Source organism: Paramisgurnus dabryanus, chromosome 3 (assembly GCF_030506205.2).
Source record: "Paramisgurnus dabryanus chromosome 3, PD_genome_1.1, whole genome shotgun sequence".
Lineage (NCBI taxonomy): Eukaryota > Metazoa > Chordata > Actinopteri > Cypriniformes > Cobitidae > Paramisgurnus > Paramisgurnus dabryanus.
Window position 1 is genome coordinate 6,034,321 of NC_133339.1, and position 26,925 is coordinate 6,061,245.

At 37.3% G+C, this 26,925-nt stretch overlaps 2 protein-coding genes and 3 long non-coding RNA genes across 13 annotated transcripts in view; 2 read left to right on the forward strand and 3 right to left on the reverse strand.

Moving 5' to 3' along the window:
- The first annotated feature begins 332 nt into the window (after nucleotides 1–332).
- Nucleotides 333–4,514, forward strand: pnpla4 (patatin-like phospholipase domain containing 4). Its single transcript, XM_065277634.2, has 7 exons — nucleotides 333–385; nucleotides 908–1,096; nucleotides 1,307–1,401; nucleotides 1,888–2,023; nucleotides 2,838–2,903; nucleotides 3,597–3,749; nucleotides 4,229–4,514. The coding sequence occupies exons 2-7, from the start codon at nucleotides 917–919 to the stop codon at nucleotides 4,358–4,360; spliced, it is 762 nt and encodes a 253-aa protein (XP_065133706.2). The 5' UTR covers nucleotides 333–385; nucleotides 908–916; the 3' UTR covers nucleotides 4,361–4,514.
- Nucleotides 4,515–5,240: 726 nt separating this feature from the next.
- LOC135734205 (uncharacterized) lies at nucleotides 5,241–9,927 on the reverse strand. The gene is made up of 4 exons (XR_010527193.2): nucleotides 9,504–9,927; nucleotides 8,412–8,512; nucleotides 6,979–7,064; nucleotides 5,241–6,345 (listed from the first exon to the last, which is right to left on the reverse strand). It is a non-coding gene; the product is annotated as an uncharacterized lncRNA (long non-coding RNA).
- Nucleotides 7,073–20,007, forward strand: LOC135734204 (uncharacterized). 8 transcript variants are annotated; one of them, XR_010527190.2, is made up of 10 exons: nucleotides 7,073–8,021; nucleotides 10,106–10,189; nucleotides 10,292–10,451; nucleotides 17,302–17,361; nucleotides 17,458–17,502; nucleotides 18,260–18,336; nucleotides 18,448–18,501; nucleotides 18,741–18,912; nucleotides 19,023–19,124; nucleotides 19,786–20,007. It is a non-coding gene; the product is annotated as an uncharacterized lncRNA (long non-coding RNA). The 8 variants fall into 8 exon arrangements; XR_010527186.2 differs by having other exon boundaries at nucleotides 10,106–10,166; XR_010527188.2 differs by having other exon boundaries at nucleotides 7,073–7,816; nucleotides 7,925–8,021; nucleotides 10,106–10,451.
- On the reverse strand, nucleotides 10,304–19,779 carry LOC135734206 (uncharacterized). The gene is made up of 6 exons (XR_012336297.1): nucleotides 19,509–19,779; nucleotides 18,768–18,873; nucleotides 18,427–18,510; nucleotides 18,242–18,319; nucleotides 17,284–17,349; nucleotides 10,304–10,438 (listed from the first exon to the last, which is right to left on the reverse strand). It is a non-coding gene; the product is annotated as an uncharacterized lncRNA (long non-coding RNA).
- Nucleotides 20,008–20,425: 418 nt separating the features above from the next.
- Nucleotides 20,426–26,925, reverse strand: part of sts (steroid sulfatase (microsomal), isozyme S) — a 36,971-nt gene continuing 30,471 nt past the window's right edge. For both annotated transcript variants that reach the window (XM_073813784.1, XM_073813785.1), the window contains exons 7-10: nucleotides 25,541–25,678; nucleotides 25,233–25,392; nucleotides 23,960–24,081; nucleotides 20,426–21,224 (exon numbers count right to left, since the gene is read on the reverse strand). In XM_073813784.1, the coding sequence (XP_073669885.1) occupies nucleotides 20,836–21,224; nucleotides 23,960–24,081; nucleotides 25,233–25,392; nucleotides 25,541–25,678 (809 nt within the window). In that variant the 3' untranslated portion in view covers nucleotides 20,426–20,835. The remainder of the gene's footprint in view (nucleotides 21,225–23,959; nucleotides 24,082–25,232; nucleotides 25,393–25,540; nucleotides 25,679–26,925) is intronic.

The window sequence follows — 26,925 nt, forward strand, 5'->3', positions numbered from 1 at the left end:
TTAGCATATTCATTTTCTGCTCCCTATTGCTAACATTTTAATAAATAATTATCTGAATATCATGAACATTTACAAAAATAAATGTTTAGTCAGCTTTCTAGTGGATATGTAGTTTCTTTGTGTTTCACAAGGTTTACAAACCTTAATTATCAAAGTAGCTTATTCTTTTTAATATAAACAAAACACCCACTGCTGTTTTATCTTTTAAGATCTAAGATTTGTATGTAATTGGCTTTCTCTGAAAGTATGTTAGTGCTGCTATTTTTATATATAAAAAATAGTTCGATATTTTATTGTCTAGCACAAACGACTTTTATTTTGAAATCCACAAATACGGAAGCTTGGTGTACAGTGTCTTGCTGTTGCGTGCGCCCAGAAACTTGAGGTAATTTCGTTTCAAAGCGCGCAAGTATTTCATTATGTTTTATGAGATCAATCTACCAGTTGTGTTTACATAATGAATCTGATACTTGTGTTAGCAAAATTTCATATTCACAAATGTAAATTGTCTGACAAAAACCTGTTTCATCTCCTTTAGAAAAATAAGTGGAACTTTATATCAATTCAATTCGATTTTCTTTCAAACAAAGCACTAAAAATTTGAAAATTAGTACTTTATTAAATATTTTATTGTAAATTCCCTCTATCATTTTGTTGTCTTTGCTATTTGTTACTGTTAAGTATTTGGTGTTTGGCTGTTGTCAGTTCAATAATAAATGCTTCAATACGTAGTGCACGACTGATTTGTATTAATATTTGTCGTTTAAAAAAAAATTATTTCCTAACAGAATGCAAAAGCCTAAAAAAGTACAGATTTTATTATTATATTATTAAATTCGTGCCCAAAAACACAAATTTCACTTTTACTTGTGAACACTATTAAAGTTTACCCTTTCTCTGTCTTAAGGATGCAGGTATGACGGCGGTGAATGTATCATTCGCTGCGGCTGGATTTTTGGGAGCATACCATTTAGGAGTAATAGAGGCAATACTGAGACATGGAGATAAGCTGCTTTGCTCTTTAAAAGCCTGTGCTGGAGCATCAGCGGGTGCTTTAGCTGCCACTGTGATGATGATTTCTCCTGATAAACTACAGGTAAAGCAATTTAGCACAAATGCACAGCAGAAGGTGTTAAAAATCAAATGCTAATACTGTATGTATAAAACATGTAGCTGTAACAGCTATTATATTGATTTTCATAGCGCATGATCAGAACTTATAAAAAACAGACCAGTTCCTCACTGAAAACCATAAGCATTTAATTGATGTCTTGACATACAGTATAGGAATATTGTGTTTTCACAGGATTGTAAGGAATTCACCTATAGCTTTGCCAGTAATGTAAGAAGTCAGAGTTTAGGAGCAGTGACACCAGGATATGACTTCATGCATGAGCTGAGGTAAGACTATCAGGATTGTTTCATGTCATCTCATGGATAAAGACGTGATTTCTAAAGTAACCCCGGAGGGCTTTTTGTTACCTTATTTCCCCATACTGAATTATAATCTGCAAGGCTTTGTGGACTCCTTATGTTTCCTTCCTTACCTCAGTGGTTCAGCGAGCAGATTTTGGAGAAAACGGTTTTCACTGAGGTTGTTAATACAATCTAAAAATGGCTGGGTTATTTTTGACCCATAATGGGTAAATATTGAACAGAAATCATGCATGGTCAAAAATGACCCAAAGTTGGGTTGTTGTTATGCAGCCATGGGTATAATAACCAAGAAGTTGGGTTAAAATAACCCAGTATTGGGTCAATGTTAACCCAGCACAAATGCTGGTTCTGTCTAATATTTAACCCATTATGGGTCAAAAATAACCCAACCATTTTTAGAGTGTAGTGCAAACATGAAAAATGAGCATCTGCCCTTTGTTTATTCTCTAGGGAAGGCATAGAAGAGATTCTACCATCCAATGCCCACCAGTTGGCCAATGAACGAGTCCACATTTCAATAACAAACTCAAAGACGCGCATGAATTCTATAGTGTCCAGCTTTAAGTCGAGGGAAGACCTTGTTCAGGTATTCAAACCTGCAAGTTAACAGACAATCATTTGTGACCCAGGACCACAAAAAAGTTAATTTTTTTTAAATTGAGACTTAAACATTACCCAACTGCTAAATAAATTTCCTTTCCATTTATCTATGGTTTGTTAGGATATGAAATATTTACAAATGCATATTACTAATAAAATGTGCTCTCTCAACTGGTTTACTGCTGTAATGACCTTGTGGACTAAATGGGTGGAAGACAAAGTTGTAAGCTTTTACATAAAAATCAAACTTGAATGGGAAATCCCCATAGAATTGGTAGAACTGTAAAAGTTTGTAATCAGTTTTGATCGCAATTTTGCTGCACCCATTTGCAAAAGTAAAGTTTTTATATATTTACAGTAGGACATTTACAAAATGCCATCACGGAACATTATCTTTACATAATATACTAATGATTTGTGGGCCATCCATTGTATTTTTGGATTTTTCTACAAATATACCCGTGCAACTTACGACTGCTTTTGTGGTCCAGGGTCACATTTATCCTTCAAATACGGGACTGATGCCCATAACCCAAAGGGCACTTACATATTTAATTAGCCACATCATCAAGCATTCCCACTAAGCTGACGCTGCTTTGGGAGATTGTTGTTGAGTTGGTTCATTCAATTCCCTTATAAAATATAAAAAATACCCTGGTTCTTCAATTTGACATGTTAACAGCAAACAGTATGTATTTTCTTTGTGTTGGCTATTTTGAAGTTTCTAATATTTTGTGATTTTTATATAATTTCTCTTTAGTCATTCTGCTCATATGTTATGAATGTGTTTGTTGCTAAAGGTTCTCTTGGCCAGCTGTTTTGTGCCCATCTATGCTGGTATCCAGCCAGTGGAGTTCCAAGGGCAGGTAATTATTTCCAATGCAACTACACTGTAGCTATCTTAGCTACAACACTGTCTCTATAACCTTTCACTTACAAAGGAGATCTTTACAGTACATCAGAGGCCGATTGCTTTAAAAGTTTCAGCCAAAGCAGTTCAGTAAAGTTCAAGTGTTGATTCATGAGGAAACAAATGCCCTGCGTCCAAAATCGCATGCTATATGTACTGAATTAGATAAAGTACCTACTCATCGAACATTAAAACAGTATGTTCTCTGTATACTATCAATATGGGTAGTGTGAATAAAATTCAGATTTATACATTTTCTATGTTGACACATCAAGCATAAACAAGCCGTTAACTTGGTTGATGTTAAACAAGTGCAATTTGACCACAACACACAGCTGTTTTCTCTATGTATTTACATTTGAATAGAGCCCGGTCACCGTTTTGCAACATTTTTGAATATGACGATGCCTCTCCTTCTTTGGGTGACTCTTCTCCTGGGATTGAAATGCACAGTTCAAAATCTTACTTTTTGTTGTACTTTTTGCTAACTGTTTTTCATTTACAATAAATTCGGACATACTACTCCCTTGCCTACTGAAATTAATCTACTAGCATGGAAGTAGGCAATTTCACATGCACCAATGGTTTATTTAAGCAAGCTTTTTTCTCATGAAATAAACTTATTTCTTTGGTGTGACCTTTTTTTCAGAAATGGATAGATGGAGGATTTACAAACAGTCTTCCTGTTCTTCCTACGGGACGCACAATCATGGTGTCACCATTTATTGGGCCGCAAAATATTTCCCCCATTCATAAGGGGAGGAGTAAACTGCACCTCAGACTTGCCAACATGAGCGTTGTGGTAAGTTTTTTTTACACCTTAATTACATTTATGCCTTTCCCAGGAGAAAAAGTAGTACACTTCCATAGTGTACTTAAAGTGCTTTATTTTCGCACACTAATTTTGTACTTAATATACTAAAAGTTAATCTGTAGTATTTCTTGAGATAATCTTATAAGAACATCTAAGTGTACTTCACTGTGCTATTTTGAGACACCATAAATATAAACTAAAATGTGTTAAAAATGTATTTAGGAACCACTTGTAGTAAACTTGAACCCATCTTTGTATGAAAGTATACAAATATAAATAAAATACTTTGAGTACACAATGAAAGTGTACCACTTTTTACCTGGGGGCATAAACTTGTATTCAAAGTGATCATTTTATCTACACAGTGAGTTTTTACAACTATATAAACATTTCCCAAACTTAAAAAAATCTTTACAAATTCATAGGATGTGACAGATTCTGAAACTTCAACTATTTTCTACCCTCAGTTCTCGAAGGACAATATCATAAGGTTAAACCAGGCCCTGTTTCCTCCCTCATTCCCCCGACTCAAAGCACTGGAACAAGAGGGATACCAAGATGCCATTCGCTTTCTAAAGCAAGAAAGATGGATGCAGTAGTTGGGTTTAGATTTTCTAACACATAATATGTCTTAATAATGACATCCAACAGACATTAACATTTCCTAATGTGCAATTAAACCAGTGCAATATTTTTATTTTTCTGTGCAATACTTAGTTTGGAATGCAATGTCTATGACATTATTGTCACGATGAGCAACCCAGATAGCACACGTACGTCTCAGATACGTCTTGTAAAGATCTTTACATCTGCTGACGATCGTCTTTGAATAATACGTCTTCCATATCTCTACAAGACGTATTTAAGATCTTAAAAAATTCTAAATCCTACCTGCCTGCATGCATCTCCGTTTGGTCTTGAATCCGATCAAACGCAGACGAATCAGCAAAGACCTCCAACTCATTTCATTTTTTAAATAAATGTCTTGTTTAATTGTTTTAAAAATATAGTCAACATGTTTTTAAGGGTTGGCATTAATTTTGAAGCAAAAAATATAATTAAATATAATTAATAAAAGCCCATATCACGTATAATAAAAAACCATGCACAAGAAAAGGTGATCTCATACTCTTTCTGACTACAAAATATTAACAAATACAAAACACACAAGAACATCATTGCCAACAGCCACTGCCCCTCTGACTGTTTTATCAGTCTGAAATGAAAAAAGTTATACATTTAATTAAATAAAACAATTGCCAACAAGCTGATTATCTTAAGGTGACCCTGCTTACTGTAATTCCTGCTTATTATAATTACTGGGTGTGACTCACATTTGTCAACAGTTATATATCTAAGGTTGAAACTTTTGATAGTTTTTGACCCCACGCCATCCATTGAAATTGTGTAACACACCTTGCATTTTCACAACATTTAGTTTTAAAAAATCATCTGAACAAACTCTGAGCAAACCAAAGGTGATATTAAGAATGTTTATATAGATGAAGAAACCTCATAAAAATTGAAAACACAATACACAATCATTTGACCAGGTTTAATCCAGCATCACAGCATGAATTATATTGACTAGTTTGTTTACCAAATTTGAATAAAATGTTTAACCTATGTGTTAATATGATTACAGCCACAGTGTAACAAAATACTGCAAAGCTATTGATCACGTTCTCATTACATTACTTCACAAGACCCAAAGCTGATCAGGACACTTTAAGAGCACTGTAACGTAGTAACTGCTGAAAGAACCATGTAATACTGTGAATATAATGACAAACTGTTCCATAACACTTAGATGTGACTTTAATTACAATACAACATACTCTTTCTCATACTCAGGGTTTTTAAACTGTGGGTGAAGACCCACTTGTGGGTCGCACCGTAAGATAGTGAGTGTTGCATTGTAGTAATGGTTTGTCCAATTAATTATTAGCAATGGTTTTGATATACTATAAGATTACACCTGTCTTAAACCCATAATACACGGCACGATTTTTGGCTGTCCCAGATGAAAGATTACCAATCGTGAAACAATTGTGGAGATTTCTGTGATCGTGGCTCTTAATTGGTGGTCCTATCTCATACAGTGTGAGAGGTTTAAAGACGTCTGTTTTCCCAGTCCTGGGACCAAAGACACCTACGATAGTTTTATGACAGTGTAAGAAGTTCAGCATGATCAACGCACATCAACAATGTGTTTGCTTCTACGACCTGCATACCTGTATTTGTTTACCACTAGCGCATGTTGATGACAGATGTCGCAGCTTCAGATGCAATAGGTGTCTTCATCGACAGTCTACTGCTGAAGTTTAAACAATCCTTGTCACACAGTGTGATAAGGTCTTATTGGATTGCAAAAATCCTGCTGTGTATCCTGGGCTTAATATGTTGTGGAATGAAAAGTTTGGAAACCCCTGCTTAACACAAAGTCTCATTTAAAGTTTATAAGAACTTTTGCAATAGACCGACACTAAACGAAACTGATGGCAGATGAGGTGTTGGGATGACAATTGGGCCAGAGTTGAATCTGTGCATCTTAGCAGATCACAGGCAGGTTTCTCCTGAAGTGCTGCATTAAGAAAAGAAAGGAAAAGATGTTAGAACATTTTTAAGGAAATTTAAATAATTCTCACAATCAATATTGGACTATAAACAATAAATTATTACCAATGCAATAACATGCAAACAGACCTGTCAACCACCTTAATAATAGATACTACGCGGTAGGCATGGGCTGGTTACCAGTTTTAAGGTACACCGTGGTTTTAAACAGTCAAGGTTACAAAACCACTAAAATGGTCTGTGAAACCGTCTCTAAGGTATGAACTGTATTTATACAAAATTCATTAAGTCATGTGATTGATTTGATGTTTACATGTAATATACATTTCGAAAATATTATATATAATATAATTTAAAGGCTTTATTTTTACCTGCCATTTAAAAATAAAAAAATTTAGTGTAGCAATGGGAATACCGCAACACTGTGAAACCGTGGTATTTTTGCTAAAGGTAATCATACCGCCAGAATCTTATACTGGCCCATGCCTACTAAGCGGTTGTACCATGTGTTAGAAACATCAAGATTCTCAAATTTTTAGGGCTAGCGCAATACCACAGTTTTGGCTAATCTTCATGTTCTCTAGGGCAGTTATTTTGCCCCAGTGACAGAAACAGCGACAGTAATCAAATAATTCATTACCTTATCTACATGTGGGTAGAGGCCCACAGGTGAAGGAATATTTTTGGCCTGCACTTTCACAGCTGGTAAACATGGATTGTGGTGGGCTAGTGACAGAATGAAGAAGATCAGTTTAAAATGTGCTTTACAACCAGAGGTTGCATTATTTTGACAGACAAGGGCTGTAAGAAAATTGTCAAAATCAATAATAATATGAGCCAACAGCCAAACAATAACAACTAAACTCAATCAACTATCTTAATCTGCCTGAACTCAAATCTTGTGGTCTATAAAGTGGGAGTTTATCTGTGTGTAATTCAACCATCATGTTAGACTGAAGGAATTGCAGTTATCATTAGATTTCCCGACAGCACTGGACAAATGACTTCTCACACTCAGTGTGACTTGAGACAAAGGATAAACAAAGACATTGAGTATGTTTACATGCACATAATAAGAGGACAATTATCCTATTATGATATTATAAAAATCAGCTTATTACATTAACATGTTTCAAGCGTTTTAATTTACTTTTATTTGTGAAGTTTATCTATCTCAGGTGGAGACATACGCACATACGAAACGGCAAAAAAGACTTTAAAATCTGGTTTAAGAGCAAAAAAACTACCTGTGCCAATCAGTTTTTGCCATTTATGGGCTTTACCCTATAAAAGAAAACCATTTTATGCATTTAAATGACCTTACACGTTATCAGTTTATTAAGCGTTTAGACTATGTAGACACACTCACTGTGCACTAAAATTAAAAAAATTGGTTAACACGACCACTCGTGGTGGCTTCACTCAGAGGTTGGAGAAGACAACCGGTGGACTAAACATCAAGCCTCTGCACGATTCAGGTAAGTGGAATAAAATACATTGTAAATAAACATTATTAAAACAGATTGTGAAGTCATTCATTCAAAACTTGCTATGACCTAAGCCTAAATGACTTAATTTCTTTTTAGAATTAAGACAACCTTAGCAGGAGAGCCCCAGCAGTAACTTTCTCTCAAGCAGATGAGCAATAAGTTGCTTTGTATGAACACCACCCTAACAATCAAGGTAAAAGAGCATTAAACATTAAAGTTATTGCGGAGAATTTAGGTTTTCCGGGTGGATCATCAAGACTATTGGTCCTCCTAGTTGTCAATCTGGAGTGTTGCGCAATTGCATTTTTTTTAAAAAGCGGAGACGGCGTTTCTTTTCTAAAATTCGAGAAAATCCTCCGCTACACCTTTAAGTGGAACATTTCTATAGCATGCTGCTTATAGCTAGTGAGAAAGATAATCTAATTGATCTACCATGCATATCCTTCAAATAACTTAACAGAACAACTGAACATGTATAATATAATTTAATATGTACATTATTAATAATAATTGTTAATAATATTAAATATTTGTGAAATTATATACTTGTGAATTCATTATATTTGCAATGTTTATACATTACCTGTTTTTAGGTAAACAGATTATCCATCAGTGGGTGCCTCAAGGTCGGCTCTGTAAATCCTGTATTCTGCATGTTTCCGAGCACACGTTTTCCAGGACACACTAATATTAAACAGAAAAACAACATAAATCAGTGTTAAACACAAACAAATTTTAGGTAAATTAAATAAGGTTTTCATTTTCAATCAATATAAAAGAAATAAACGCAATAAAAAACAATGTCAGTGACGTAATAAATATGTGTAAATTTACACGCATCATTTATTAAGCATTATAAAAAAATCCAGCAATATGATTAAACTTTGGTTATTTGTTATTATCCCTGCATTCAAATGGTTGCAGGTTGGAGCAGGAAGTTAACCCTTCTGTCGCGCAAGCGCGAACATAGACAGTGGTCGCGAGGCCATTCGTACGTCACGTGAGCGCCATTTTCATGATATGACCGTTTTTCCTCAGGCACACTTCAACATTTTCTTCGCATTTAACATCAATATTAACATGTAAATAATATAATTCGTAAACATAACGTTTATGTTAATTTATAATATGTTTTTTTTTTATTATTGTTGGCTTTAAGTTAATTTGTCTGTCAGACTCAGTTTGTTCGTGTTGGTAAGTAACTTAATGTACGTTATTAACGTTACGCTAGCCTTTTGTCATGTATGTGTTGTTAGAAACTGATAAAAATACGAATTAATTCACAGATATAAATAACTTTATAGCTAATACAACTGATAAAATATATTAACTTAATTATCAAACCACTTCGCTATAAAACTTTAAGGCTTCTTGTGAATACCGGTCGTTTACATAACGTTAACTTACTCCAAGCAAGTCGGACGGGAAGATTGATACATTTTATAACTCAAGTAACTTTAAGTTAAACAGGGGCTGGTCTAGGCTAACTTAGCAAATTTTTACCCCACCACCGCTGAGAAAACGGTTACATGTTCAACGTGCCTTGCCTTCAGGATTTGCAGCTCGATTTTGGCTTGCATTGATAAACGTTACAAACAAACAAACCAAAAAAAGAATGATCATATACGACAATCAATCTTTAGATCCACTACATGCATAACATGTTGGTACTTACCTCTACTGATGAAACTCCTTCGTCAGCGTTGTAACTTCACATGTTGGTTTTGGTAAATCACACGAGGCCAAAGATCGAGGTGAAAAAGAGAAATAAATCGTTCTGCGATCGTTTAACGCGATGAGACACGAAGCCTTAAAAGCCACAGGCTACTCCAGCCCAAAGCCCTTGTGTCCGGCTTCACGTGGCTTAGCCTTAACCAGTATGACATCACAGTACCGCGTGATTACACTGTTTCGTGGGCTTTTGAATCACTCTCGCGGTACTTCAATGTCTGCGCATGTGTGCCTGAAGTCAATCACTCATGCTTGTAACAGGGGTAGCGTTTGTGCGCTCAGTGATTTAGGGTGTTACAAAACAAGATTATTACATATATATTATCAATTAGTATTGTAATAAAGCTTTTTAAATGTTTGTTAATGATTAAGTGTCATTAACAAACTCTGATTAAAAACAACAATATATATGCTACGTAAATTTTCCTTAAATCATCAAAACATCCAAAATCAATGAAACAAAAACAACAACAATGTATTTAAGATGAGACACATTCAGCATTTATAATTTTTTCTCTCTTTTTTGTTTGACTTTGTTTTCTACAGTAACCTGTTAACAGTAGACCAAAGGTATGATGATCAATTATAAATGCAATATGGTTGAAAGGTCAGTAAACAAACAACAAAAAGGTAATTTCTTAATAGAATGTCTATACATTTTTTGCTTTTGTTACATATTTCATACATCAAAATCATTAAACGTTAATAATTATGTATTCCAACTTGTTGCAGCTTGACAAAAATGTAGCTTGAAGGAGAAGGGACAGCTGAGTAACAAAGTCCTGGTATGCAGACGACGATACTATTACACTGACAAGAGTGTAATGATGATGGAGACACAAGCCAGAGAAAGGGGGGACCAAACACCAGGCCAGAATTCTGCATGAGTCAGGTAAGCATAATGAGTTACAGCAGTGGTTCTCAACTCTGTTCATGGAGTCCCACTGCTCTGTGCATTCTGTATGTCTCTTTGATTTGACAGACTGAGGCTGCGTCCAAATATCACTTTGTGCATCCTATCGTGCATCATGTTCTGGATGTAAAGCATGAGACTTTTAATTGTATGTTAACATTTCTATGGTGTTCACTGCATTATTGTTATGCATTTTGTGAAACATCTGCAACATTGTGTCGTTTATTTAGGGACTACTGAATAAATAATACACTTTAATAAAGCTACATACTCAAAACAAAGAGCTTTTTTACAGGAGCAAAGAATTCTGCATCTAAAAGTTTGATATAAGCAAATGTTCATTTCAGAGTGTTCATTTTATTTACAGAAAAACGTAAAAATGTTAAATATAAATTAAAAGTAGTAAATAAAACACAAATACGTTTTGGTGCAAATTGCTGGCACTACCTGGATTGAAATTTTTACCCATGCTAAGTGTGTCCCATCGGATGAATAATTCTACATGCACGCTTGGGATCTTCACGCCCACTAGAATACTTAGGCCAAATACAAAAAAAAAAAAACCGTAATGTAAGTAGTCTAGTGCAAAGACAACAAGTGTGAACATTTGGACACAGCCTCAGTTCAGTTCATGAAGATCTCTACTAATGAGCTGATGATTTGAATAAGGTGTGTTAAATAAGGAAGACATACAAAATGTAAATAGCAGAGGACCTCAAGGAACAATGTTTAGGTACAGTTACACTGTATAAAACATTAACTAAACAGACAAATTATTTGTCATAGCTTCAATAAACAAAAGAATGTCACCTGCATAGTAGTGTACCCTACTACACTTGGTCTCTGCAACAGTCCAGTTTAGTTCATGGTAGGGGGGCATATTTAGAAACATAAATATTTTCAAATTATTTGCGACCCTTACAAAGACACTAATTTCCCACAGCCAGCAACAGCACAATGTTTGTCTGACATCACAATCTTACTGTTATTACAACTTTATGATTGTCAACAACTACTACTTTAGACTGAACACCAGTGGGCGGAGCCAACGATATAATGATGTGCTGTGTCTTTCTGTGGGGGAGGTCAAATGAAAACTAGATATGCAATTCCCAAGGAATTACCAGTGCATGAAAATGCAAAAAGTTGATTGCCAGAAATGTAAAAGAAATTTAGTCTAGTAGTTTACCTGGCTGTTGACATGTTTTAGTGTGAAGCTAGCATGATTTAAAAAAGTTATCATGATGAAATATGATGCTAGCATGATTAGCATGATTCAGCATGACGTTAGCATGATGCTAGCATGATTAGCATGAAGCTAGCATGAAGCTAGCATGACTAGCATGAAGCTAGCATGATGCTAGCATGATTAGCATGAAGCTAGCATAAAGCTAGCATGATTAGCATGAAGCTAGCATGATGATAGCATGATTAGCATGAAGCTAGCATGATGCTAGCATGATTAGCATGAAGCTAACATGATGGTAGCATGATTAGCATGAAGCTAGCATGATGCTAGCATGATTAGCATGAAGCTAGCATGATGTTAGCATGATTAGCATGAAGCTAGCATGATGCTAACATGATTATCATGCTGCTAGCATGATTAGCATGATGCTAGCATGAAGCTAGCACGATGCTAGCATGAAGCTAGCAGGATGCTAGCATGATTAGCATGAAGCTAGCAGGATGCTAGCATGATTAGCATGAAGCTAGCACGATGCTAGCATGATTAGCATGAAGCTAGCACGATGCTAGCATGATTAACATGAAGTTAGAACGTTGCTAGCATGATTAGCATGAAGCTAGCACGATGCTAGCATGATTAGCATGAAGCTAGCACGATGTTATCATGATAAACACGAAGCTAGCATGATTAGCATGAAGATAACACGATGCTAGCATGATTACCATGAAGCTAGCACGAAGCTAGCATGACTAGCATTAAGCTAGCATGATGCTAGCATGATGCTAGCATGACTAGCATGAAGCTAGCATGATGCTAGCATGATTAGCATGAAGCTAGCATGATGCTAGCATGACTAGCATGAAGCTAGCATGATGTTAGCATGACTAGCATGAAGCTAGCACGATGCTAGCATGACTAGCATGAAGCTAGCACGATGCTAGCATGACTAGCATGAAGCTAGCACGATGTTAGCATGACTAGCATGAAGCTAGCACGATGCTAGCATGATTAACATGAAGCTAGCACGATGCTAGCATGATTAGCATGAAGCTAGCACGATGCTAGCATGATTAGCATGAAGCTAGCACGATGCTAGCATGATTAGCATGAAGCTAGCACGATGCTAGCATGATTAGCATGAAGCTAGCACGATGTTGGCATGATTAGCATGAAGCTAGCACGATGTTAGCATGATTAGCATGAAGCTAGCACGATGCTAGCATTATTAGCATGAAGCTAGCACGATGCTAGTATGATTAGCATGAAGCTAGCACGATGTTATCATGATTAGCATGAAGCTAACACGATGTTAGTATGATTAGCATGAAGCTAGCACGATGTTATCATGATTAGCATAAAGCTAACATGATGTTAGTATGATTAGCATGAAGCTAGCATAATTTGCATGAAGCTAGCATGATGCTAGCATGATTACCATGAAGTTAGCATGAATTTAGCATGAAATTAGCATGATCCTAGCATTATTAGCATGATGCTAGCATGATTAAGATGATGCTAGCATGACTAGCATGAAGCTAGCATGATTTAGCATGAAGCTAACAAGATTTAGCATGAAGCTAGCATGATTTAACATTAAGTTAGCAAGATTTATTATAAAATTAGCATAAAGCTAGCATGAAACTAGCACGAAGCTAGCATGACTTAGCATGAAGCAAGCATGAAGCTAATATGACCCAAAGACCCAACCCCCATGTCTCTATGATGTCCGGATCCAGAGATATAAGGCTTTGTTTATTATGTTGCTAGGCTGCTCATATTTGGTTGCTAGGGGCGTGGCTTAATACCTCAATAAGGATGGTGAGAGACTGATTGGATGCCTGAGTAAAATGAGCCCACCCCCATGTCTCTGTAACACTGTGCTGCAAAGATATCCATCTGGGCATTTTATAATGGCAGTCTATGGGAGATGTTGCTAGGGTGCCCAAAATGGTTGCTAGGGGCGTGGCTTGATAGCTCAATAAGGATCCTAAGGGACTGATTGGATGCCTGAGTAAAATGAGCCCACCCCCATGTCACTACGACACTGCGCTGCAAAGATATCCCATCTGGGACGTTTTTATTTCCTTATATGGGCATGATTCCTGCCCCATTATAAGTCTATGGGGAAATTTGGGGGCCTCTTACACCCCAGGGGTACAACTTACACCCCATTGTGAGGTATGTTCTTACAGAGCCTGCCAGCCTCTTCAAATGTGGCAAGTCACAAGTTTCTGTGAAATTCTAGGTCTGAGCTACGACTCGTCAAAGTTTGTCTCCATGTTAAGTCAATGGGATTTTTCGGCTGCTTTTTCGCCCCTGGGGCGAAGACCGTACCCCCGATCGCTTATAAAAGTCATAGCCCACTATTCCCGAATAGTCCGCACGTTTGAGAGTTTGAATGAAGTTTCTAAGTTAAGCGGTTCGAGCCGTATTAATTGCCGAAATTTGGTTGGAAGAATAATAATAATAATAATAACTAGATAGGTACATTTCCTGAAGAAAATGTGAGTGGTGCTTGCCGTGGCAAAATTCTGGGGAACGTATATGATTATACTCCAAGCCAAAAGTAAAACAATCCAACTCCCGTGTCTCTACGATGTTCTGATGCGGAGATATAAGGCTGTGTTTATCCGGTTGCTAGGGTACTGTATTTGGTTGCTAGGGAAAAAATTTTCGTCCACTAGTGATTACATGCCGAGTCACAAGTAAAATGGTCCAACCCCTGTGTCTCTACGATGTTCTGCTGCGGAGATGTAAGGCTTTGTTTACACTGTTGCTAGGGTACTGTATTTGGTTGCTAGGGGGGAAATTGGCATCCCATAGTGATTACACTCCGAGTCACGAGTCAAACGGTCCAACCCCCATGTCTCTACGATGTTCTGATGTGGAGATATAAGGCTTTGTTTACTCTGTTGCTAGGGTACTGTATTTGGTTGCTAGGGAAAAAATTGGCATTCCATAATGATTACACTCCGAGTCACTAGTCAAACGGTCCAACCCCCGTATCTCTACGATGTTCTGATGTGGAGATATAAGGCTTTGTTTACTCTGTTGCTAGGGTACTGTATTTGGTTGCTAGGGAAAAAATTGGCATCCCATAATGATTTCACTCCGAGTCACTAGTCAAACGGTCCAACCCCCGTGTCTCTACGATCTTCTGATGCGGAGATATAAAGCTTTGTTTACTCTGTTGCTAGGGTACTGTATTTGGTTGCTAGGGAAAAAAATGGCATCCCATAGTGATTACAAGCCGAGTCACGAGTCAAACATTCCAACCCCCGTGTCTCTACGATGTTCTGATGCGGAGATATAAGGCTTTGTTTACTCTGTTGCTAGGGTACTGTATTTGGTTGCTAGGGAAAAAATTGGCATCCCATAATAATTACACTCCGAGTCACGAGTCAAACGGTCCAACCCCCGTGTCTCTACGATGTTCTGATGCGGAGATATAAGGCTTTGTTTACTCTGTTGCTAGGGTACTGTATTTGGTTGCTAGGGAAAAAATTGGCATCCCATAATAATTACACTCCGAGTCACGAGTCAAACGGTCCAACCCCCGTGTCTCCACGATGTTCTGATGCTGAGATATAAGGCTTTGTTTACTCTGTTGCTAGGGTACTGTATTTGGTTGCTAGGGAAAAAATTTGCATCCCATAATGATTACACGCCGAGTCACTAGTCAAACGGTCCAACCCCCGTGTCTCTACGATGTTCTGATGTGGAGATATAAGGCTTTGTTTACTCTGTTGCTAGGGTACTGTATTTGGTTGCTAGGGGCGTGGCTTGGGAGTGGCCAATGATGTGCCCAGTGATTACGCTCCGAGTCACAAGTAAAACGGTCCAACCCCCGTGTCTCTATGACGTTCTGATGCGGAGATATAAGGCTTTGTTTACTCTGTTGCTAGGGTACTGTATTTGGTTGCTAGGGGCGTGGCTTGGGAGTGGCCAATTATGTGCCCAGTGATTACACTCCGAGTCACAAGTAAAACGGTCCAACCCCCGTGTCTCTACGATGTTCTGATGCGGAGATATAAGGCTTTGTTTACTCTGTTGCTAGGGTACTGTATTTGGTTGCTAGGGGCGTGGCTTGGGAGTGGCCAATGATGTGCCCAGTGATTACACCCCGAGTCACAAGTAAAACGGTCCAAACCCCGTGTCTCTACGATGTTCTGATGCGGAGATATAAGGCTTCGTTTATTCGGTTGCTAGGGTGCTCAAATTTGGTTGCTAGGGGCGTGGCTTGGGGGTGGCCAATGATGTGCCCAATTGTTACACCCCTAGTCACAAGTAAAACGGTCCAACCCCCGTGTCTCTACGATGTTCTGATGCCGAGATATAACTGTTTGTATTTTATGTTGCTAGGGTGCTCAAAACTGGTTGCTAGGGGCGTGGCTTAGTAAGTCTGTAAGGATCCTGAGAGACTGATTGGATGCCTGAGTAAAATGAGCCCACCCCCATGTCTCTATGACACTGTGGTGCAAAGATATCCATCCGGGCATTTTATAATGGCAGTCTATGGTATAGGTTGCTAGGGTGCCCAAAATGGTTGCTATGGTAACCTTACACCCCATTGTGGGGGACGTCCTGACAGAGTCTAGCACCCTCTTGAAATTTAGTAACCCACATGTTTCTATGAAATCCTGGCTCGGACCTATGACCCGTCAAAATTTTTGCAATGGTAAGTCTATGGGATTTTGCCCCATTGACTTTTCATTGGGGCACTTTTGGGCACCTCTTACACCCCAGGGGTACAACTTACACCCCATTGTGATCCATGTTCTTACAGAGCCTACTACCCTCTTTAAATGTTGTAACCCACATGTTTCTACAAAATCCTCGAGCGGAGCTATGACTCGTCAAAGTTGGGCGCAATGTTAAGTCAATGGGATTTTTTGGGTGGTTTTTCGCCCCCCTTTCGGAAATCCTGCACCCGATCGCTTATAAAAGTCATAGCACACCTCTCCTCAATAAGCCGGTCGATTTGAGCCCTAATTTATGGGTCTACGACAAAGCGTGCGGGACAAGTTACGCGCCGAAAAAGTGTCCAGAAAAAGAATAATAATAATAATAATAATAATAATAAGTATGCAAGATAGTAATAGTGATGCTTTGCATAAATGCAAGCACCACTAATAATAATAAAAAGCCCAGTAAGAACAGTACAGCGCATTTTCAATGCACTGTAATTAATTTAGCTAGTGACATCACTACTCCAGCCATTTTACATTCGTAAAAGAAGAATGCTGTCTGCGATTCACTTATGTTTCCATGATTGCAAAAACCTTTATCGAAGTACATATACAATTGTTTAAGTGTCATAATTAAAACATGCCTAAATTGGCAGTGACCCTGGCTTAAGTCGATACAAAACTCAAGTGCAAATCATGACACTCATATTAACTGTAGTTTTGCAAATTATTGTAACACCGATATCAGATATGAATAGTGTCTTATGTAAATATAAAAAGATCAGAACAAAAAATGAATATAGTCAAAAAAATATGATCTGTGCATTAAGATTTGCATTGTAAATGCAGTCTTATTGTTACGAAAAAACTTGGTTATTGCTGGAATCATGAATGGTCTGAATAGGATTTGAGTTTGTTTACTTGTGAAACTTACCTGCACCACCATTTACAGATCCAGTGGGTGCAGATCATCATACAGATGGTTCAAGTGTGGATCCACCTAATATTCAAGGTAAAAGAGCATTTGTTCACAGCATTATCTAAGAAAACATATCACTAGATATTACATATTAGATGTTAATGTCTGACTCTGATCCATACGAAAAAGATTTTCTGTCCTGGGACACTCGGCTAACCATCAAGAAAGAACACAGTAGGTTAACAAGAATCTGACCTCACGTTTGATCATTACAAGATTATGGCAGTACATTACACATTTAAGGACTGTTATTCCTCTGGCTGATTTAAAAATAACCAAAAGTTCTTAAAAAGAAGCAGCCCTAGTTATTTTGGCTTGTTAAACATAAACTATATAGACATAAGTATTGCGACACCTCCTTCTAATAAACAGGTTTAAATACTTTACATATTTCCATGAGCACAAATCTTAATGCTACAGCATATGATATTCTAGAAAAACCGTTTGATGCTAAATTTATAGCAAGAGTTTTGGCAGGGCCCTTTTCAATACCAACTTAAGAATGACCCTACAAACAAAGTAAGGTTCAAACAGAAAATTAGTGATTCAGTCTGGTGTGGAAGAACTTTGACTGGTCTGAATAGACCTTAACTCAGCTAACACCTTTGATATGACTCAAAGGTTTTTAGCCAAAAACTCATCACCTAAACCTATCAATGACTTGTACAAGAAGCTGTAGTCATTTCGGAACAGAAAAAGGCACTTACAAAACTGTTGCAACAAAAATCAAAATTCTTTGTAGTGGTATTATATGGTATAGCATTTTTATTTGTTTTGATTGGACATACTGGAATAAATAAACATGTTTATTAGAATGAGGCCTCCCAATACTTTTGTCTAGTGTATTTGCCACAGACAGGGTAACGCAATCCTTAGAGTGTGCTTCTTTGTAAATGTGACAAATGAAAATGACCTGATCCATCATTTCCAGCTCCAGTGGGCATCCTTTATCCATCCAGACCCTCATACAGATGTTGGAGTTTTGATTCACCTAAAGTACCATGCAAGGTAAGAGAGCATTTGTTGACATAATTAGGAAGAAAACATAAACGCATTGTTCATGGCATTTAAATACAACATAACACTGTTTAATACTACCTTTTTCTGTTCAATCCATAGAGCACTCATTTTCCCTCTTGAGACCATGGTGTGACCTGCAAGGTCGAATGGAGAGTAAGTTGCCTAAAAAATAAAAAAAAATAAATGTATTTAAAATTGTCATTAGCTAAACATCAACATGTCTGAGGCAGATGCAGGTCTGATAATCTGTCCAACATTCAAAACCTCACAGTAAATCTACAGTCTTGAGTACTGTTTTAAATCAATGTATACATATGCTCATTATGAATTTTAATAAAAAATACTAAATGTATATAAAAAGCCTCAATTCAATTATTTTTTTGATATTGCAGCTGTAAGCGAGACAATCTTGGAGTCACCTGCATTGACTGGTCCAGTTGTTAGTCCAATTACAGATGGAGATTATAGAAGAGGATGATGTCTTTTCTCCAACATCTTTCTAGACTGATAAAAGATCTAGACAGGCTTGAACAAAAGTTAACAGAGGGGCTTATATAGAGAATGGTAAGAACCATTTTATCCGTCAAACTTTTTACCAATTATTGTAAACATAAACAATATTATAGGGCTTAATTTGTTTTAAACATTACTTCAATGTACTGTATCTGTTTAAGGTGAGCAGCTACACATAAAAGAAGAACATGGAGAATCTGCCCAGAGGTGTTAACCAGCAATGCAGCTATACAACTAAAGTGATGCAGGCGGAAACAATGTGTGTATGTTATGTCCAAATGTTGTTATGTTCAAATGTTTTACAATATACTTAAACAGGTGGACCTGTCATTATTGCATTAGTCAAGTACAACTGAGTAGGTTAAGTTTACATATCAACGTCAATAAATATATATAAATAAATATCAGTCTTGACAGCAAACATAATAATATTAAATAAAATAATAATTACAGCTTTTTAAGAAATTTACACGGGCTCAAACTATCAGTGAAATTAACTATCAAAAACCTAAAATTACCACAGACACGTGCATAAAATATCTAACGTGAACTAGCTAGTTACTGTACATACATTGCTAATTATCAACGAAATTTCTAGTTAACTGATCCCACACCCAGCATTATTAAAATGTATTATTACTACATACCTTAAACAAATGTCCCCTTAAATCGCCAGACCAGGACAGGTTTCTTTCTTGCCCTTCTTCTTTTGCATTGCGACGTCGATATAAGTGCATGGTGTGGTGTAGCACGAATTTAACGCAAAGACGCTCATATTAATAATATACACGATATTGACGATTAATACGGATGATTTTATCTTTGTTTGACATTCTAATCAGAGTTATATTGAGGAAACAAAGAAAACATATGACATAGTTTGTAAAATTCATTTTTCCTTATTTTTGTAATGGTTTCTTTTAGAATGCAGCTGCTGCAGATGAAGAATCCGTCCGTCTACCACTGAAGGAGACGCGGAAAATCGGGAAAAGATGTTCTTTGCCCGAGGAAGCATTTGATTAATTTAAAGATATTGTGTTTCTTTGTATTTTATAGAAAAACGTTGCTTTTTTGCATACACTCGTGTAAATATGCATCTTATGAATGTTTTCCTTTGTCTAATTTTAATAAATTTTACGCAATCAACTGCCTGTTTTATTGAAAATACTGTTTTAATTGTTGTCAATGATATATTGTAATAATGTGTATAACTGTGTAGAAGATGTAGTTTAGAGCAATTTATTTTTAATGATCTTTTAATCGTCTTTTAAAGCTCTCAGAAACATCTTAGAAAGAGCTCGATTAAAGCTCTTATAAAGATCTTTTAAAGATCTAAGAAACATCTTGGAAATATCTTAGATACATCTGCTAACCATCATTCTAAATATCAAGCGTCTTGAAAAGATCTTAAAAGCGTCTTCAAAACGGCTGGGCTCGTACGTCTCAGATACGTAATTCATATGGGCAAACGACCTTTATAATACGTTTTCCAGACGGAATGGAAATCTGAGTGATTACCTCGCAGATACGTATCTGAGACGTACGTGTGCTATCTGGGAAGGTATCATGTATTTGACATCACAATGTTATTTTTTGTAAACAGCAACTGAACGAATAGAAGAAATAATGCATTAAACTGTCCATTGGTAGTAAATACTGACCAATACAAAATCACATCTGGCTCTTAAAAATTAGGCAAACATTGTTTAATTTCATTTAACAGACCATTTCTAAATGTAATGAGATTACATAGTGAACAGTGTGGAGACTGACAGTGTGGAGACCTCTTATGGGTGCTAAAAAACATTCAGTGCAGCTTGATAGTCACAAGCAAAAAATAAGCAAAACAGATTGGATACCAAAGTTCCATCCCTAAAAAATATTATGAGCACCAAAGCCTGTAAGAGTATTATGGCCATTGAGTTGTTACCAGTTTTCAATAAAATTCAATACCATTAAATTTTCTTGAAGCTGTTATTCTTTTTGAACCTCATGATTTGGCATCCCTGTCTGATGATCTCTTTCACAACTGCAAAGCTGACTGAGAGACGAGCAGCAAGGCTGGAGCCAGGGTTTCCAGATCAAGTTTCCACGGGAAAACTGCATTTGGACAGGCTTCAGACTCTGGGTGTGATGGCTTACCGCTCCCTTTATAGCCTCTAGAACTGAGTTGAACTTGGGTTCTGTGTCTGGGGTCAGGGGGGTGCTCTCTGATGGGTCACTTGACAGCTCAAAAAGCAGTGGAGGATCATGGTATGTGATAAAAGGCTCAATGCAGAAGCAGATATGAGTGTGGAAACAGGCCGAGCTGTTCTCTGGGTAGAAGTTAGGGGTGAAGAATAAGGCCTTCCAGACTGCACTACCTAGAAAAACAGCCAAAGTCATTTATTGTTTTCCAATGATTTACAGTTAAATGTCTTACAGGGTGAGATTAAATTAGGGATGCACCGAATATTCGGCCACCGAAAGACTTTTATCACCGAAACAATACGGCCGAAATGTTGTGATGACGCAAACAGAAACCGCGACCTGCACGTGCTTGTCTGAAGCAACATGTATGCGGCGTGGATTTATTTAACCGCAAAAAGGCGCTAAAGTACGCACAGAGGCACCTGCGGTTGTGTCCGGTCCAGACGTGATCATCACAGTGAGTACGCCCTTCAAAGATCAGAACTCTTGATGTGTAAATTTTAGAGAGAGTCGCGCAAATGTGTCTCATACTGTAATCCATTAACATACATGTGCCGAATAAAGCAATGAAAAACAACGTAACGTTTTTATGCTGCGCTGTTTGGGATTCGCCTTCGTTCTCTGTGTGCGCTCGCGTTTAAGTGCCCTCAATAGTGCACACACGAGTGAGACGCAAACAAGCGAACGTAAAATCTTTCTGTTATTGACAGAGCACATATAAACAAAATTATCTCCAAAGTATTCTTTTTCTAATAAAAACATTTGTTTATGTCTTAAGTGTATGTATAGATTACAGTCATAAACCAGTCTCTGCTTATTTAAAGAGACAGTAACCTCAATTAACCTACTTAAGTCTAACAAAGACAAATAGCTCTAAAAATAATAATATATTTAATTTGTACAATAAAGACAGTGTTGTGACTCATTTAATTCGATTTCTGTACCTAATGCTAATGTTAGCCCTTATTAATGTGCAACTTTGTTCTTTTTGATAAATGTTTGTAATTTCTTTATTTGTTAATAGATTTTCCCCACCCCCTTTTTGCTGATCTGAAAAATAATCCGATCCGTGCCTCAAAAACTGTAATGTGATCTGAACCGTGAGTTTTGTGATCTGTCACACACCCCTAGTAAAGTTAGTACACAGTGATAGCCATAAATGCATTTGTACTAATAATTGGCATAATAATTTATTTCGGTGTTTCGGTTTCGGTTTTTCGGCCTTGGTTTCCTCATTTTCGGTTTTCGGCCAAGAATTTTCATTTCGGTGCATCCCTAGATTAAATAATTTTTTGTATTATACACGGTCAGAAAAAATGGTCAAAATATGATCCCAAGCTCTCACTGGGGTACTATTAAAAGGCCCTATCTAGCATTTAAAATGCACTCTTTGGTACCAGTATGTACCTCAGAGAAGCGAATATGAACTCCTTAGGTACAAATGTGTACTTTTTCAGGGTTCCCACACCTTAGTTAACTTCAAATTCAAGGACCTTTCAATACCTGCAAATTCAAGGACTAAATATGGGGACACATTTTAAGTGAGGGAAAGGTTACATTGTGTTACATTTTAAGATACATTGTTGCAGTTCCCTTTCGAGGGAACTCGCGCTGCGTCACTGCGGTGACACTTTGGGGACGCCTCCAGGGGTAAGTGCGTCTGAATGTGTATATCAAATTCAACAAATGGTGAGGCTTAACGACAAAGACAGGGTGACGCGGGAGCCAGGAAGTATATCGCTATCTGAAATATTGCCAAAGACGGCGTTACAGGGACGCAGGAAGTATGGCAAGGGAGACGCTGCATCTCGTTCCCTTCTAAGGGAACAACAGTTACATACGTAACCCGAGACGTTTTCATGTGTCAAACACAACTATGCAAAAAAGCATTTTGGTATGAATCAACATTGGCATACAGAAGATATAAGCATTTAAAGCCAACAGTTTAACACGTGTGCTTAAAAAGTCTAGAATTTTTAGGATATTATCCAACACTACACAGGGAATTTTTCTCAGAAAACTTCTTGCATGAAAAAGATTTAAGAAATTTCAATGACCTGTGTATGCTTAAATCCCCCCCCCAGATTCACAAACTTTCAAGGACTCATGGGAACCCTGCTTTTCGAAAGGGTACCACCCCAGTGACAAATTGGGACCATTTTTACTTAGTCTATTGTCAAAGATTGTTATTATTATAATAACTTATTTTTTTATATTCCTTATTGATCAGTGGCGTATTACAGAAAAATCGTAACTTGAAAATCTTATCTGTTTGGCTATCATAGTAATTTCATTTAGGACCTCATCGAAGACCAAAGCTATTACAGAATAACTTTTCCTAAGTGCATTATCTTAACTGCAGATAGGAAAGAAGTATTACAAAAGCATCCTAAAGTGCGAAGTATAGTCTGTTTTGTTACATATATGTGAACATACGTGCACGATCAAACGCACAGCCTTGTGAAATATAGTTTATTTTACTCGTATGTTTACATGACGCATGCTCATTGCGACAAAATGCATATCCTCATACTACATTGTCCTGTAGGCGCATACCTGATCTACGCATACAAAAATCCAGCCGTGCTTGTACAGTGGGCGCGTACTATTCTGATAATAAAATCTGCATCACGAGGACTGTACACGGACCCTCACATATGCGTAAAAACAGAACTATACTTCTAGCTTTACTTGAAAAAAAAATCCTAAAAACTGTCTAAAGTTTTTTTAAACATATGTATTGGTTATATCATTTTCATCAAATGAATTTTAAACTCAAAGTATTAGTGTATCTCACACTGAATTATTTAGCAAGATGTTGCTTAAAGCATTTTCTTTAATATTGTACAGCCCCAGTTTCAAAACATTGTTTGAGTATCTGTATGTAAATAAGAGACTTGAGACTCACTGTTTGATGGGTGCCATCTTACAGCGTTCAGGTTGGCATTGCAGTAATGGAACATAAATTCATGTTCAGAACGTTTCACTTGCCCTTGCAACAGTGGCAAGAGATCATGGCCATCAATGTGTCTGTAATACAAATACATTAATACTTTTTTTTACACAATCAACACACAAATCTCTGTTACAAATGAACACTTAAAGTTTGTAGGTAAGTTTGTGGGACCTACAGTACCGTTATCATACATTTAAAACGAAAGTGACAGGAGTGCAAACGCTACAACTTACCCCATAGGTGGGGGTCATAATAACAGAGGGTTTGTTGTAACACCTGCTAGAAAATGTTGTTTAAACACAAATAATTCAAGTGAATTAAATCTGTCTATATACACTAAAGGTGGATATTGTATATTTTATATAATAGATATCCACACATTCATCCATCCATGATCCTACAGCAACGCATATATAAATGATACAGCAATGCATATATAAAAATGTAAAAATGTTTTCAATCAGTTTTATCAGTTACTAGGAGTTGCTGACATGTTTCAAAATGGTGTTATGTTTTAGATGACAAGGCAGTGAATAATTTAATATTAAGTTAGATTTGGTGACTTACACCCAACTCAGAAATCGGAAAAAAAAAACATAAGATGAAGAAATTTACTTTCATGCCTCCAAACACTATTTGTTCAATATCTTAACCAAAATACATCAAAACTTTTCACAAATTCACAAGAGATTTTCTGACAGTGAGAGAAAAAGATGTAAATGTAAAGTAGCTGTGTTACAATTAACCCCAGGTTAAACAGACTCAACAACCAGTCTGCTATTTATTAAAGCTGAAATCTGTAACTTTATCAAATAAAGTAAATCTGTTTTATGTAAATACATATAAAATGAGTGTTCAAAACGTTCAACATACCTTATCCCGCTTATAATAATGTCTTATAATCGGAGTTGGGTCGGATTTTAAGGCAAATATAACATGAACTCTTTAAAGTTAATTCATCACACCATCATTTCAGACTGATTCATGCAGAGTATCGGGGTCAACACAACACACCTTAAAAAAATAACTCTGCAAATAACTACAATTTCATGTTTCAAACACAGATGGCAGCAGAGAGGCAAAAGAGCCAAGTCTGAAATAAATGTGTTCTCAGTTTTTCACCACAGAAAAATGTGATATTAACCACCCAGCCAATTTGAATGATTAACCAAATAATTGTCTGGGTGGTTAAATGTCAGATTTTGCTGCTAGGTGACATGCTCACCTGTCGCTGGGTACAGAACCACCAGCTAAATTCACCACGGTGGGGAAAACATCCATGTTGCTAGTGGGCTCATCAATGACCTTCCCTGCAGGTAGGACTCCAGGCCAATGAAGAATCCCCGGTACCCGAATCCCACCTTCCCAATTGGTTGACTTGCCAGCTGCTCGAGAGATAACAAAGGAACAGAAGATCTGATAACTTATTCTTGATCATCTTATATTTATATCTATAAATAGCAAGGCCTAACAGGAAGCTGGCCCTTCAGGGCTACTTCATGGGGAATCTATTGGACAGGTATGTCGTCATACCTTTGTATATTCCGTTGTGACCCCTGTGCACCTCTCCATGGATGGAAATCTCTTCCAGGTGTGGCCCCTGATCCGAGGTCATATACGCCAGAGTGTTTTCCTTCAATTTTAGGCGCTCAAGAGTTTGCATGATCTGACCTAGGAACAGCAACAAGACTACCAATTAGATATATTACTAAATTACTAAAAACCTAATTAGTACTGAAAAAACAACTGAAAGGTTCCTTCTCCAAATTTACAATTCATTGGCTCACGCAGAAAGTTGAGTTGAGATTTCTTCTCCAAATCTTGTCCAATCTTCATCAAAATTTGCTCAGATAATCGTAGAAGTTACCACTTTTTTCAATATTTAATATAAGTTTTCCCTGAGAAATGGTTGCAGCTGAGGAAGGTGCTTGAATTTATGCAAAACATCACTATTGTTATTCCCCAGGGATATCAATATTTGCTTTCAGGACGAATTTTGACACGTAACATCCCACACTCGTTTGTAGTAGACCCATGAATGAGGGCACAAATCGACCAGCTGATCAGGTGCACGATGTTTGCACAGGGGCAGAACAATCTCCCAAAAAATCCCATAGACTTAACATTGCGCCAAACTTTGACAGATCATAGCTCCACGTGAGAATTTCTTAGAAATATGTAATTTTCTACATTTGAAGAGGGTGGAAGGCTCTGTAAAAATATATCTCACAATGGGGTGCAAGTTGTACCCTTAGGGTGTAAGAGGTGTTCAAAATTTCCAATATACAAACAATGGGGGAAAAATCCCATGGACCTAACATTGGGAGAATCTTAAGAGTCATAGCTTCAAGCCAGGATTTCATAGAAACATGCGGGTTTCTCATTTTGAAGAGGGATGTAGGACATACCTTACAATGGGGTGCAAGTTCACCCTAGCAACCATTTTGGGCACCCTAGGAACCGTTCCTATAGGCTGACATTCTAAAAGGCCAAGATGGACATCTTTGCAGCACAGTGTCATAGACAGGGTTCCCACACCTTAGTAAACTTCAAATTCAAGGACCATTCAAGGACCTTTCAGGTCCAATACCCTTAAATTCAAGGACTAAATGTGGGGACACATTTCAAGTCCACCTAAGCTTGGAAACTCTACAGCCTTAACTAGGTCGTCCAAAAATAATAATAAAAATCAATCGCTGCACAAAAGGCCATCAAGTGCTTCTCGGAGAATAGCGCATACGCCCATCACACTGTAAGCGGGGACGTGCGCCACACAGCCAAAATGACATAAGACTTGCTCCGTCATGTCTGGAGGATAACTAGCCAGTTGATAAAACATCTCGGCGAATGGCGCAGACGCGCTTCACACCACGAGCGTGCATGCGCACCACACGGACGAAATGAGATAAGACTTGCTC